The sequence below is a fragment of the Catharus ustulatus genome, chromosome 28 (assembly GCF_009819885.2).
Source record: "Catharus ustulatus isolate bCatUst1 chromosome 28, bCatUst1.pri.v2, whole genome shotgun sequence".
Taxonomy (NCBI): domain Eukaryota; kingdom Metazoa; phylum Chordata; class Aves; order Passeriformes; family Turdidae; genus Catharus; species Catharus ustulatus.
In genome coordinates this window covers 606,065-620,521 of record NC_046248.1, presented here as the reverse complement: position 1 = coordinate 620,521, position 14,457 = coordinate 606,065, and the positions used below count along the sequence as shown (strand labels likewise).

Here is a 14,457-nt window from a genome sequence, read left to right as displayed (position 1 = left end):
CTGCCAGCTCAGGGTGTTACACCTGGCCAGCACAGGGTGTTACACCTGGCCAGCTCAGGGTGTTACACCTGCCAGCTCAGGGTGATTTACCTGGCCAGCTCAGGGTGTTTCACCTGGCCAGCACAGGGTGTTACACCTGGCCAGCTCAGGGTGTTACACCTGGCCAGCTCAGGGTGTTTCACCTGGCCAGCTCAGGGTGTTTCACCTGTTCACTGTGCATGCACAGGCATCTGATACTGTTCCTTTACATCCCAGCTCCAAAGTAAGCACAGCCCAGATCTCCAATCCTTTTACCTTTGCCATTCACAGTAGGGCTGAGCCCTGGAAAACTTGAGGCAGAAGAACAAGGCAGAGAGAAAAATAGAGGGGAAAGGCCCAAATCTGGTCTCTCTACCCAAGACTGGTACCTGGGGCTGACTGGAAATGCTCCCTCATTTCCAAAAGGAATGTCAGAGACATAAGTCACTTTAGATACCCCATGCTGAGCACAGGAGCCCAAACATGGGCATGCCAGGACTCTTTCTTCAGAGGATGGTGAGGCCCTGGGAGTGTCCAAGGGCAGGTTGGAAGGGCCTTGGAGCAACCTGGGACAGTGGGAGGTGTCCCTGCTCATGGCAGGGGATGGAACCAACTTTAAGGTCCCTCCCAAGTCAAACCTTGCTATGATCTTTGATTTCTGTGATTTTCTTGCTGCTGAAGGATATTGGAAGTCCCCAATAAATCCCCCATTACATCTACCAGCCCTATTCAAACCCTGCTCAGGCACACCCAGCTCCTTCAATTTTGATGTTTCTTCCCAAACTACACAGCAGCCTTTTGCTGCCATCTGTTCCAGCCAGCCCCAAGTCCCTAACCAGCAGCAGGTTTGCTGGAGGAGCAGAGCCAATGGCTGAGAGCTCCAACAGCTTTTTCCAGCTCGGGGAAGGTGAGCACAGCTGGTTTGTGTCAAAGTCACTCTCTGGAGTATTTTTAGTTGAAGCCAGAACACGAGAGGCCAGATCCTCAGCAGTGCTGATTTACACCCCCCAGAGCCAGCCCATGCAGCCTCTGTACTGAAACAGAGCTAAAAAAGGACCCGAGGAACAAACTGAAATTGCTGCCTCTGATCTCCCTGCTCTGCCGATTGCTCAACATCTTTCCTGACAAGCTACGAGCGTAACAGGATCATTCAAGTTCACTAATTTCCCAAACCCAGCTAAAAACAGCTGCTGGGATTGTGCAAGAGCTCCTGGAGAAATTTCCATTGGCAGAGCTACCCACAGCCTGGGCCCAGAGAGCAAATCCCAGGGGATGGGAACATGGAAGGGTGCTGGCACACGCCCCCAAATATTTGTTGTGTTGTAGTTTGAAAAGCACTTGCTGTGAAAAGACTCAACTACTGCAAGCCCTGCCCTGATTGCTGGTCTGGAATCGTTGGGAGCTGGGATCCATTGGCTTCATTCTGCTGGGACAGCCCTGTTTCAAACTCTTTTCTATTTTCTTTTAGTTTTTTGAGGATTTCACAGTCCAATCCTTCCCTGAATCCTGCTAAAGGGAGCACAACGCTGCTCTATGTGTGTACATTAATTGGCATAACCAATTCCCTGAGCAGCTTTGCAGCACATGCTCATTTAGAAAAGGAATTAAAATCTGACAGAGATGTGATTTGTGTCAATCCATTGAAAATTCACCTAAATTCCACCTAGCTGGAACAATCACGCCCTGCTCTTACTCAGGAGAAGCTTAAATGAGTTTGGCAGCTCCACTTCTCAACCAGCTGCCCTCACTGACAGGGCAGAGAGAAACAACTCCCCTGGGACCCCAAAATTTCCTGCTAAAGGCCCCACAGAAGGTGACTGGCTGGAAGCCTTCACCCTGAGGTGATGCTGAAGGGCTTGACTTTGTGTCAGACTAACCTTGTAAGACAGTGCAAGGTAAAGAGGGACATAAATATAAATTAACTGGGCTCTGCTTTATATTAAGGCTTCCCCCTGCCCCTGGGAGGATTTGTGTCCCCCAGAGGCCCTTCCATGGCTGAACTGCAGCCCTGGTGTGAGCACAGCCTCTTGCAGTGTTCAAGTCTTTGCTAACAGCAGCACCCAGGGCTCTCTCTTCCCTCCCCTGAAAGCATTTTTAGGTTTGCCACTGAGAACAGGCTTGAGGTACAGTTGCAAAAGCCTTCCTGAGCCATTGCACTGTGAGAATGATGAAATCACCTATCTTAAAGAAAAGGCCAAGAAAAGGGAAAGGCACTGCTGAAATCAGGCAGATAAACAACCCCAAAAAGAGAAGTTTACCCAAAATTAAAACCCTGTTGCCCTTCTGGCTCATCTCTCTCAGAAGGAGAGGCAATAACACAAATAACAATTTCCCTATAATTAGCTCTCTCAGCTTGGGAAAAGAGTGAGAAAGTTCAAATTAGCTGCACGTGCAGTGCAGCCCTGGAAAGCAGCTCTGGCTTGCCTGGAAGGCAGCTCATCCTCAGCTCTCTGCATAAATGAGTTTAACACACAAACATCAAACCTGGCTCACAGCAACACGTCACTGTAATGAATTCTGGCCCAGAGACCCCTGGATTCCATTCAGGCAGGTCAATCTTTTCCCTGTTCCTCAGGTTCCCTACCTGGAATCCAGAGATAATGATCCCACTTGTGAGGGACTTTGAGCTCTGTGAATTAAACCTGTTGCTTTGAACAGACACAGAGCCACATGGCCAGCCTGGCACCACTGATGTGATCACAAAGCAGTCAGACACGTGGGCCCCACGTGTTGCCAATCTCATAACATTAATTGGGAAGGTATTTGGGCTCAGATCCTCCAGAGTGTTCAGGGGTTTAAATCCCACCTCAAACAGGAATCATGTACCTATAACTCTCTGGAGATGAGTATTTGGGGGTGTGGGGGGTCCTTAGCTCTGCTGCTGCCTCAGCCCCTGACATAACAAAGCTCAGGAATTGGCTACAGCAGAATATTTCAAACAAGCAGCCATCAAATCTCTGGACATAATGGATAAAGACTTTGGATCCCAGAGTGCAAAACTCTTCAGAGCCTTGAACAGCAATTCCTGATGAAAACTTGTGAAGAATTTGTGAGGCTTCACCAAGGCACCTGAAAAATGGGATTTCTACAAGCACCCAGCAGTTTGTTCTCCCTGACAACATGAAAGCTCAGTTCAATTTCACTCAGGTTTCACATGAAAGCACAGCATCAGAAACCTGTTTCTGCAGGTGAGGTTCAAATAGGCAGCAGAGGAGAAGAAATAAAGACCTGCCTCGAGTTTTCCCTGGAGAGAAGGGCAGGGAGGGCTCAAAGCCACCAGGGACTCCAACAGGTGTTGGGAGAGGGCTGTGTTAGCACTTGTCCGAGGTTACAATGTGAAGATGTGCCCAAAAGTGTGTATTCTATCACCCTCTGTTAAAAACCAGGGGGGGCAGGAATTCTTATCTCTGTGGGAGACATCTTCTGCTAATGGGCCATGTGTTAACACCAGGTGGGGCAGTGTTCTTTATCTTTTCCATAACCCATCCTCCCTCCAGGAGATATCTCCCGTTAATGGGCCACTGAGTCCCACTGCGTGACTGATAAAATTCCATCATCCCATTGGGAGATGCTCCTGCCAGGGGGAGGAGCCAAACATTTCCTACCTAGATAAAAACTGGGATTTAGAACACCAAAGCTGCCTTTTTCCACTGGTTTCCAGAGGACAAGAGTTACTAGACCTTTCTACAGGATCACTACTTCAACAAGAGCACTGCATCTGGACTGCTACCACCACCATCAGGTTATATTCTGATTCTGTCAGTGGTTTTTCTTTTGTTGTGCTGCATGAATTTTTTTTTTCTTATTAAATTGTATTTCTGACTTGGAGTCTCTTACTGGTTTTGCTTTCAAACCAGTGCAGCACTGCACAACTCCCTGGTGGCCTCAGCATCCCCAGAGTCACTCCTGTGAGAGGGAAGGTGAGAACAGCAGGAATCCAAGCCAGGCCCAGGTTTAAGCCCAGCTTTACCTCGGCTGGCACGGCCCATGCACATGTTGTCCGGCGTCACCACCTCCTGCTTGATGGAGAAGTAGTCAGTCTGCAGCGAGTCCTGCGGCGGCTCCCGCAGCAGCACCGAGGGATAATCGCTCTCGTACTTGAGGGACAGCAGCTCCTCCGAGCTGATGGGGTGCAGGGTCTGGTAGGACTCGGTGATGAAGCTGGGCTCGGAGAACTCGGAGGGGGGCACGCACTGCGCGTGCTCGATGCCGTAACCTGGGGGCACAACATGAGTTAAACCCCGCCCAAAACCTGCCCCAAGGAACCAGAGCATCCCCCAGCCCCACCCTTAGGCATTGCTTTGGGTAAGGGGTTCAAAAGCTACAGAGGTGGGTCTAAAAAATGCAGCAATTTAGCAAAATAAGACATCCCCCAATCATCCTCAATGTTCTCCCAAGGGAGCTGCCAGAGGGGAAAAAGCTGGAAAATCCTGGGGAGCAGAGTCTCAGCAAAGGAGCAACAGGGCAAAAATGCTTCGTTGCTGAGTCCTTTCCACAGCCACCTCTCCCCAGTGCCAGAGCCTGGAATCCAAATCCACAGAACCATGGAATCCCAGAGGGTTTTGGATTGGAAGGGAACTTAAAGCTCATCCAATCCCACCCCTGCCATGGCAGGGACACCTTCCACTATCCCAGGTTGCTTCAAGCCCTGTCCAACCTGGTCTGCGACAATTCCAGGGATGGAGAGTCCACAGCCTCTCTGGGCACCCTGTGCAGGGCCTCCCCACCCTCACAGAGAATGATTTATCCCTCACACTTCATCTAAATCTCTCCTCTTCAGATCACTTAGGCTTTTTGCTGATTCATGAAATATCTCCCAGATTTCCAAGGCCCTTAAAGAAAATCTCCAAAGCAATGGCAATGGGAAGTGCAGGAGTGCAGGGGGAGACTCATCCCTTTCCTTGCTATACTCCTCCCTGGCCATACAGAATTAAGCCTTCTCCCTCCCATTCCCTCCCTTTTTTAACAGTTTTTTCCACAATTCCCAATACTCAGGTGTGCTGAGGCTGCTTTCAAAGCCTGCTGAGCTACAGCTTCACACAAACAATGCTTGAAAAAATCAGATCTTGGCACACAAGGCAGCCACCAAAAAGTACAGAGGGCTTACAAATCAACCCTAAACCCTTGAAAAAACAACATCAGCCTTTGCATGGTGCAGTGCTGTTGGGGTGTGGGAAAGTCTCTGCTCAAAGGTGCTTTCAGGCATGATAATTGTGGTAATTGACACTGCTAATTGAGACTTACTAATGAAGTAGTCTGAGGTGTAGCGGGACTCGGGGTATGTGGTGTTCACTCCATTTGCTGGGTATGGTTTCACCTCTTCTGCAAAGAGCAAAGGAAGGAAATGTCACCAGTCTGAAAGCACACCGAGCTGTGCAAGACTTGCTGTGACATAATGGAGAGCCCTGAACTTCCCAAAATCTCCTCTCTGGGTTAAACCCGGGCGTTCTGAGCAGCAGAAATGAATTCAGAGCTGAAATCCCACAGAAACCGGGGTCAAGTGGGGTCCTTGGAGAATTCCTGCCATAGGTATGGCTGAATTAAACAAAACCAACCCAACCCAAACAGCAGCAGCTTTCTCAGTTGGAGCTTGAGGCTCTGAACTCCCAGCTGCATCATTTCCTTGCTTGCCTCAGGCTTTGTCACCTCTCATTCTCCTAGGGCTTGCTGAGCACACTTCCATGTGTGAGCTCCTGGAATAACTCTCCACACAAGGACAGTTGTTTTCCTGGAAAAGCCCTATTTTTAGAGCAGCAGTAGGTGTGTACAGGGAGCGGGTAACCCATCCCAAACCTGTCTCCTCTAACCCCAAATCCGGGTGAATTCCCAGCCTGTGCAGCACCTGAAGTGGGCAGAACGTTCCATGCTCAAAACTGCTCTGTCTCTTGTCCCTGAGCCCACTCCTGACACAGACTCCTCCATGTATATACGGTCAAAATGCCAAATTTCACCTCCCCATAGGCATAACTATGGGGAGGAGTGTGGAGCACATCAAAGCACAGATTCCCTGCTTCCCGTGACTTTTTCCAAGCACTTTGCTCCTCATGGGCTGTGCTGAATTTGCTTTCCCAAGTAAAAACCACCCTGCCCCTACCCTCAGCAGTTTTTCCATGAACACCTGGCTTATTCCAGCGTGGCATTCTGGGCAGGGATATTGGGATGGGAGATTTTCTTTCCTTTAACCACAGCAGTGCCCCTGGACAGCTCTGGGCTGGGTTTGTTCCTGCTGAGGCCCTGGAGAAGCTGAGCACAGATAGTGCACGTTCGCCTGCAGGAGCCTAAATTTGGCCTCTCCCCTGGGGACTGCAGGCTGGAAAATAATCCCCAACAAAAGGAGGGGTTGTGCAAACACAGAGGACTAATGAGAAATGCTCTGTTCCTCTCTCCACAGTGTCTGCCAAGGGGCAGGGGGTGACCACAGAGCAGAGGAGAACCTTTGGCAGTGCTCAGAGTCAAGTGCAGGGCACTGCTGACTGCTGGTAACTGAGGAGGTTATTTTAGGAAGAATTATGGAAAAATAAGCCTGAAAATACCCAAATCCATGCAGGGAAAAGGTGCCCATAAGCTGTTTTTAAACCCTGAGCAGGCTGTGGTAGGTGAGTCACGCAGTCTTCACAGGGGACAGTGTCAGCTCAGGGGACAGCAGGGTCACAGCCTGGCCCAGCACGACCCCGGCCAGAGCACAGGTAAAGCCAGGCACTTCAGGGTTAAGAACCACTCCCAGCACCAACACCCCAGTGATGATGGTGGGGGAGATGGAGAAACAAGCTGAGCCTGGAGACACCAGGATCTCTTCCCACATCACATCCAGGTGCAGAGGGAGACCCCCAGCTCCTGCTGTGAGGGCAGAGACGTGTCAGGGACAGCTCTGTTCTGTACAGCTCTGTACAACAGCAGCACAGCCCAGCTCTGGTCAGGGCTGCAGATGAGCCCCAGGACTTACAGGGAACATAAACTTCCTGGCTGGTTATTTCTTGGAAGCTCTTTGTTACTCTCCAAATGCCTCACTGGAAATGTGTTCAGAGCCCACCAGAGGAGCAAGGACCCTGCCTGTGCAAGAGTGACAAAGTCACCAGTGAAACCAAACAGAGAATGGAGATTTTTTGGCTCCCAGGGCAACACCAACAGAGTGAAGACACAGAAATTCAGCTTTATTCATTTTCAGCCTTTCAGAAGAAGAGTTGCAGCAGGCACAAAGATTTTCAGCTTCTTTGAAAAACTCCTCCCTGTCCCAGGCCTTTGTACCATCAATACTGCAGTGTCTGAATGTGTCACTGCTGTCTGAAATTATGATTCCTGCTCTGCCATAAATTTACAGCATCAATTCCATGTCCATGTGTGGAGAATCTGCAGGAAGGAGGTGCAAACCCAGCCCTGGTGCCTCAGGCAGTACCTGCAGCACATCCCACTCTCTCCAGTGGGCACAGCCCAAAAAGCACAGAATTACAGAGTCCTAGGATGGGTTGGGTTGGAAAAGATCTTGAGGACCACCTATTCCCAACCATGGGCAGGGACAGCAAGGAAGAAGGGCTGTGAGAAGGTTCAAGCAATGGCTCATTGCAAGGAGAAATTGGGCTGACCACAAGGTTTGGCTTTGTTTGGTTAAACTGCTCGGTGTTGATCCAAGCAATCCTTGAAAAATATGCAAAACAAAAAGGACAGACCAGATTTAGAGCCCAAGAGCAGGAAAACAGCCTGGCCTGCCCAGAGCCTGGGAAGGGCCATGTTTACCTACTGCAAACCACAGGTAGCAGTAAAATTAGTAATGGACAATTAACATCCATTTGTCAATGGTTTCCTGGAAGGAATAACTGGGCTCCCCCTCCCCTTCCTGCCACCAGGGTCAGTAGGACAGCACAGGGGACATTCCAGGAAAGCAAATAGCTCTGCAGAGAAAGCAGCTGGAAAAAGAGTCCAGGTGTGCTGCAGCTCCTGCTTGTGGCTCAGGTAGAGGCTCTCAGCTCCTCATCTGCTTCTCAGAAACCATCCCAATGTTCCTGGGCATCCAGACACAGAAAATCAACTCCCTGAATCAAAGTGTGCATCCCCAGTCACTGAAAATTAATGCCCTTGGATGCTGTCAGGCAGGGAATGGCACAGATGGCTTCTCCTCCCAGAAATGCTGGTTTTGGAGACATGAAACACCCTTTTTTTGGGCATGGAACAAAGCAAAGCAGCTTCCAATCACTACTGGGAAATTCGGGTAGGATTTTGGCTGTGTTCCTGTACCCAGTTCCAGTGGAGGAAATAGTAAAATTCACAACAGGAGCTGAATAGGCTGAAGAAAAATGCTTTGGAAAATCCCACCATGGATTCCAGGCAGGCAGGGTGTCCCTGCCCACTGGGGATCCCTGCCAAGCAGCTGGCACGAACACTCTGCCTCTGAGGCACTGCCAGGATTTGCCTGCCTGTTGCTGTTGGGATGCCCATTTGGAATCCTGCTGAGAAGCTGGGTTTTGGAAGATGTTTTTCCTGGGATTAAAGCTCAAGGTGAACACTTCCTGCTCGATGGAAAGCCCCAAAACCAGGCTGGCTGTGAATTGTTCACCCAGGAGACTCCAGGACTCACCTTTCTGCAGGATCTCCAGATGTTCCCAAAGGATATCTCCCACAAAGTCAGGTGCCAGCTCCAGGAAGCACTCCTTGCCCAGGGCACAGAGGGCAGCTCCATTCATGCAGAACTTCTGGAAATCCACTTCCTTCAGGCTGAACTCGTTCACTGCCCACATCACCCAGTCCCGCACGTGCGTCTCCGTCCACTGCTGGGGGTCTGCAGGGGGACCAGCAGTGAGCACCCACAGGCAGTTTTCCCAGGAAAAAGCACACAGAGCATGCTCCAGCTGCCCTGCACTAGCACAGCCTCATCCCTGGAGATCAAGCTGGCATCAGGGTGTGAAGAACACCATGCCCAGTCTGGGTCAGCCTTAATGTGGGCATATTTCATCCAAGGATTTGGATCTGTTTGGGATTTCTAAAAATCTTTCACTTCTCTGACCCCCTTCTCCCACCCACTTCTCCAATTTTCTTGGTTTCTCCTCTGGTAAAGGGTCCCTGCTGCTTCTCTGCTTAGTGGAGATGACTTATCCACGTTTTTCCAGCTGAAGCATCCAAGAAGCTTCAGGTGGTATTCAAAAGGCAACACCACCTGAGCAGAGCCAACAGGGGAGAATTCTGGGCAGCCTGGAAGGACACAACCCCTGTGGGTACTGTGGTTGTTCTTGGGAAGCCATGTCTTACCTTTGGGAATTCCCAGCCGCTGCTGCTCCTTAGCAAAGCCGCTGAACGTGGCTTTCAGTGCCTGAGACATCATTTCTTTGCTGCTGGGCGTTAATAAAGGCACATCTGCACATTCCATGTCTGCAAGAAGCATGGAGAAACATGGCCATGAGGACACAGCACTGGGAAGGATGTCAGGGAATGCTAGCCAGGTGCACATAGTGTCCCTACACTTCTGGAATGTGCAACTGGATGATGATATCACGGCCTTTCCAGACATCAGCCTGCTGGGCTTCAGCATTCCAGGTGTGTCTGGAGCCTGGGAAATGGCTCAGCAGCTCCAGGCACTGAGGAAGGCACAATCCCACACCAGGTGAGCAAGAAAGAGCGAGAAAAGCATCCCTGAATTACCACTCTGTCATCCCAGCTCCAAAGAAAAGCAAGGAGAAAATTAAAGAATCCTAGAAAATTCTTCATCTTAGGAAATTCTTCCCTGTGGGGGTGATGAGGCCCTGGCACAGGTTGCCCAGAGAATCTGTGGCTGCCCCTCCCCTGGAATGGTCCAAAGCCAGGTTGGAACAACCTGGGGTAGTGGAAGGTGCCTCTGCCCAAGGCAGGACGAGCTTTAAGGTCCCTTCCATCCCAAACCAATCCATGGTTCTATGACTCCATGAAAAAGCGAGCTGCCAGCAGGCTGAGACAGGATGGAGAAGCAGCAGAATCCCCACTTGAGGGGGGAAGGGAAACAAAGAGCTGGAAAATCCCACATTAGCCCAGAGTTACGTCATGCACATCCACAGCACGGAGCCACGGGTGAGTCATGGACAACGCCAGCCATCCCATGGGACAGCAGGGCCAAGCCAAGAGCCAGGCCTGGAGAAAACCCTGACAAGCACCAAACCTCTGCCTTGCCTTTTTTTAATCCTCATTTCTAATTTATTTGGAAGGAGGAGGATCTTTGTAACCAAAGAGTCTCACAAATAAAAGCCACCACGTGAGGCGAAATATCTGAATAGAGGTTTTTCTTTTTCCTGAAAAACATCTTTGATGGGGAAGGAAAGTCTTGAACAGCCACCACCCCAAAAACTGCACTTGGTCAGCAGAGATGGAAATCTTCCACCTAAGGCTGGTTTAGCTCTGTAGCCTAGTGGAAATTTTCCATGAAAACTCAGTGGAAAAATGACACCATGGGCAAAGTCTTTGGTGTTCTCATGAATATCTGGACGCAGACATTGAGAATCAAAGAATTCTGTGTCTTGTGGAAACTTAGCCACCGCGGTTTTCCATCACTCCAAGTTCATTTAGCTCCTGATTTCAAAAACCTTTACACCTGCAAAATGCTGCTGAGGGCTTGTTCCAGGCAGTGTGGTGTATTCCTGATAAAGCACAGAGTCAGGGGTGGAAGCAGCACTGCAGCCACTGGGAACAGCCAGCCCAGCTGCTTCCCAGTCTGGAATTCCTGATCCACTCAACTCCTCCCCAGGCATCATTTAAAGGCCAAACAACCCAACACTGGGTTTTTTCCCAAGTGGGAATCTGGGGGTTGGGGCAATACAATTCTAGGGCAGTGGTGGAGCCACCACCTCTGGACATGTTTAAAAAACGTGTGGATGTGGCTCTTGGGGACATGGGGTGGTGCTGGCCTGGCAGTGCTGGGGAATGGTTGGACCCCATGATCTTTCCCAACCTAACCAGTGCTGTGATTCCATAGAAAAACCTCCACATGCAGCTCTGCAGCACAGAGTGAGGGTGACAATGCTGCAAAGCATCCCCAAATCATCCTCTGGGTGCTGCCAATGCAGCTCCACTGCCAAGCCAAGCAGAGCAACTTCTATGTCCCCACTTCTGCCCCTTCCACTTCTCACCCCAATTCAAAAATTCCACCTTCCCTTTGCACGTCCTCCAGCCAAGTCCCCAAGGCTCTCAAGGAATGATTTGCAGACTCTTGGCTCAGGTAGGAAAAGCGGAATTCCCAACACGGAGTCCCTCAGGACACAGCTGCTGCCCTCAGCCCACCACACAAATCCAGGATTGCCTCCACAGTGGCAGGCTCAGGACCTTCGAAAGCAAATCCCACATCCAAAGGCTGTTTGGCAAATGACACTTCATTATTTACTGGATTTGGCTGGAGAGGGCACAGAAAATGAGCAGCCAGCATCGCTATCTCTTCCCCATCTGCTGCTTGAGATAACACTGGGAGAAAGTGGCTCAGTGCCCCTTTCCCTTCATCCTCAAGTTACATTGAATGCTCTGCTCTCCCTGCTCTGTGGTCACAGGGACCACCCAGGAATCTGCTCCCTCCCCTGCCTCAGCAGCAGCTCCTGCCTTCGCTGGGGAGATGAGTCAGAGCAAGACTGAGAAAACGGCTCTAGCCCCAATTTTAACACTGAATCACCCATGAAAACCTGTGTGGAGGTGAGCTCCTCAGGCCAGACACCAAGAGCAGGGTGGAAAATGGTATTTTTATCTCTGCAAGGGCCCATCCCTGATCCTGCTGTTTGGTCATGCAGGATCCATGGGGTTGGCTTTGCACAAACCCAGCGAATCAATTTTTCAGTAGCGGGAGGATAAGATTTCGGTTTAGGAAGGTGAATGCTGAGCTCTGCACAAACAACCTGTCAAAACAGGAGAGACTTAAAAGTGATTCCCAGGGAGAGGTCACAGGGAAGCAAACAGTCTGTTCCCAAATTAAAAAAAAAATAACCATGCCAGAGGATAGTTTCTATTTAAACACCCAAATCAACCCGACTGTGCATTTCAAGGCTTCTGCAAAATGTGTTGTGCTCGGCAGATTTAGGACTGAAACATCACCTGTTTTTTTCCTGTGAGGTCGCAGCCACTTGTTCAAATTTCTGCTGAGGACAAAGCAGCCCCAATGCCCTGAGCCTGCAGAAGCCTTGGTTGGGTCAGAAGTGTCCCAGGGAAAACAAACGTGTGTGTGCAGCTCTGCAGACACATTTGGGGACAAGGCTTGGCTGGGTGGCTTGAGAAAGATGGGGTGGATGGACAGGTTTTACTCTAAATTCTGCCTCTGCTGATTTGGAGGCACTGAATTTATTTAAGTAATTTAGTATTTATTTAAAAACTGGTGGTTTATGTGCAGGGAGCATGGTGGGCTTCACCTAGCTCTGTGCAGGGCCAGGAGTTGGATCCCTTCCAACTTGGAATATCCTATGGCTCTATGAACTTTGCTGGGTGCAGGGAAATTCCTTCCCGTGGAGGCAAACCCAGCCCTGGCAATGTCCTCCAGCCTGGGATGCCTAAAGGTCAGAGTTGAGCAGAATTTCAGGAACAAAAGCAACAAGCCCGGCTTAGCTGCCCCTGGTATCAGCTTTCAGTGCCATCTGAAACCTGTTTGCAAGATTTTAATCAACCCTTGCACCAATAAAACCTCTCCTTTAGTGCTGCCCACAGAGCACAGCGCTGCGTGCAGGGGCCGGGGCAGGAGCCAACACCAGGCCCAGCTGTTGCACCTAAACCCAGCTTAGGAATGCCGAGGCTTTAATCCCAAAAGCAAGCTCAGCAGCAGGGGCCAGGCTGGGATTTCTGGCTGGTTTTTACGAGCCCATCAAAGCCCCCGACACGGCTGCCACGTGCACTGGGCTGCATGGATGCCATGTCCTTGTCCTGTGCCGACAGAGCTGCCTTTGATTTCCCTCCTGGGAGAGCAGCAAGGCAGTTATGGCTTGATTTTTAAACAGTGCCAGGAGTTGCAGTCACCCTGGAGAATTGTGTCAGCAGCATCTGCAGCATCTGCAGAGCAGAGATGCAGAATTTGCCTTGCATGGGGACAGCTTTTATCTGGCTGCAGCTTTCCTAGGCAAACAGGGATCTGGGGGCTCCATGGCTTCTCCAAACCTCCCTCCAGCTGCCTGGCATCCCTGGGGGTGGGACTTCAGAGAGACCAGGGGATAAAACACACTGACATTGCCCTGGATGGGTTCTGTTCTCCACAGCCAGGGGCACGTGGAGCCTGAGAGAAAACCAGGAGCAAAGAGGACAAGATCACCAAGTTCATCTCCCAGCCGAATTCCCACTCTGCTCCCACCAGGCCCTGCATGTATAAACTATTTCCACACATCTGATCTTTTTAAAGGACTCAGATTTACAAACTTTAGGGATTTTGACCTTCAAATGCACAGAACGCCTCTGCACGCCAAAGCCATTTGCAGCTGATTGCAGAAGGAAAATAAATGGCAAACAGGGAAAAAAAATGCTCTGAGTAGAAGGATGGGAGCAAAGTCATTTTTCAGACAAGTTTCCACTCTGGGTCAGTGACTCCTCCAAGCTCCCCTCGGCCACTCACTTTTTTTCCATCAGAGCCCCAGTGTGTCCCTGTGTGGGGTTTCACCCAGTAGCTGCTGGAAATGGATGTGGGGAGGGTCAGAGGGAGCCACCTGACCCCACAGCACCTCCTGTCCTGCCCTGATGGATGGATGGATGGACACCAAGGGCAGGAACCCCAGGTCCCCTCAGCCTCCTCTTCCCAGGCCTGGAGCACACAATGTCCTGGAGATTCCAGACCTTTGTGTGGCTTGGCAGAGGCACGGGGACAAGAGGGAAAGGCTTTAAAATGAAACAGAGAAGATTTAGATTTAGATTCAGATTTAGATTTAGATTTAGATTTAGATTTAGATTTAGATTTAGATTTAGATTTAGATTTAGATTTAGATTTAGATTCAGATTTAGATTTAGATTTTAGGAGGAAATTCTTCCCTGTGAGGATGCTGAGGCCCTGGCACAGGGTGCCCAGAGCAGCTGTGGCTGTCCCTGGATCCCTGGCAGTGCCCAAGGTCAGGCTGGACAGGGCTTGGAGCAGCCTGGGATAGGGGAAGGGGTCCCTACCCATGGCAGGGGTGGGTATGGATGGGCTTTAAGGTCTCTTCCCACCCAAACTAATCCAGGATTCTATTATTAAATTGGAGGGGAAGATGCACATTGGTTTCAAACAAGATCATTTGCAGGGACTGTGCATCCAAGGGCTCCATGAATCTGTGCCTGTGTCCCTCAGAAACCTCAATCCTTGAGCCCTGAGGCACTGAGATCCCACCAGAGCCCCCATCCCATCCTCCCAGAGCTACCCACGCTCCAGGATGTCCCTGCACTGCTGGATGGTGATGGAGATGGAGCAGGAGTTTCCAGGGGCTCTGCAGGGGTGGCAGGGGTTCAGTCTCCCACCCTCTCCCCCATGGTTCCCCCCCAGCCCATCTCCCTGACCCCTCT

The 14,457-nt window shown here is 50.5% G+C and overlaps 1 protein-coding gene across 3 annotated transcripts in view; it reads right to left on the bottom strand.

The window, feature by feature from the left end:
- Positions 1 to 14,457, bottom strand: part of ETS1 (ETS proto-oncogene 1, transcription factor) — a 45,404-nt gene that overhangs the window by 13,947 nt on the left and 17,000 nt on the right. Inside the window, exons 2-5 of one of the 3 annotated variants that reach the window (XM_033081852.2) lie at positions 9,256 to 9,375; positions 8,588 to 8,788; positions 5,263 to 5,340; positions 3,989 to 4,234 (exon numbers count right to left, since the gene is read on the bottom strand). In XM_033081852.2, coding sequence (XP_032937743.1) covers positions 3,989 to 4,234; positions 5,263 to 5,340; positions 8,588 to 8,788; positions 9,256 to 9,375 — 645 coding nt within the window. The remainder of the gene's footprint in view (positions 1 to 3,988; positions 4,235 to 5,262; positions 5,341 to 8,587; positions 8,789 to 9,255; positions 9,376 to 14,457) is intronic. The other 2 variants (XM_033081853.2, XM_033081854.1) reach the window with 2 other exon arrangements.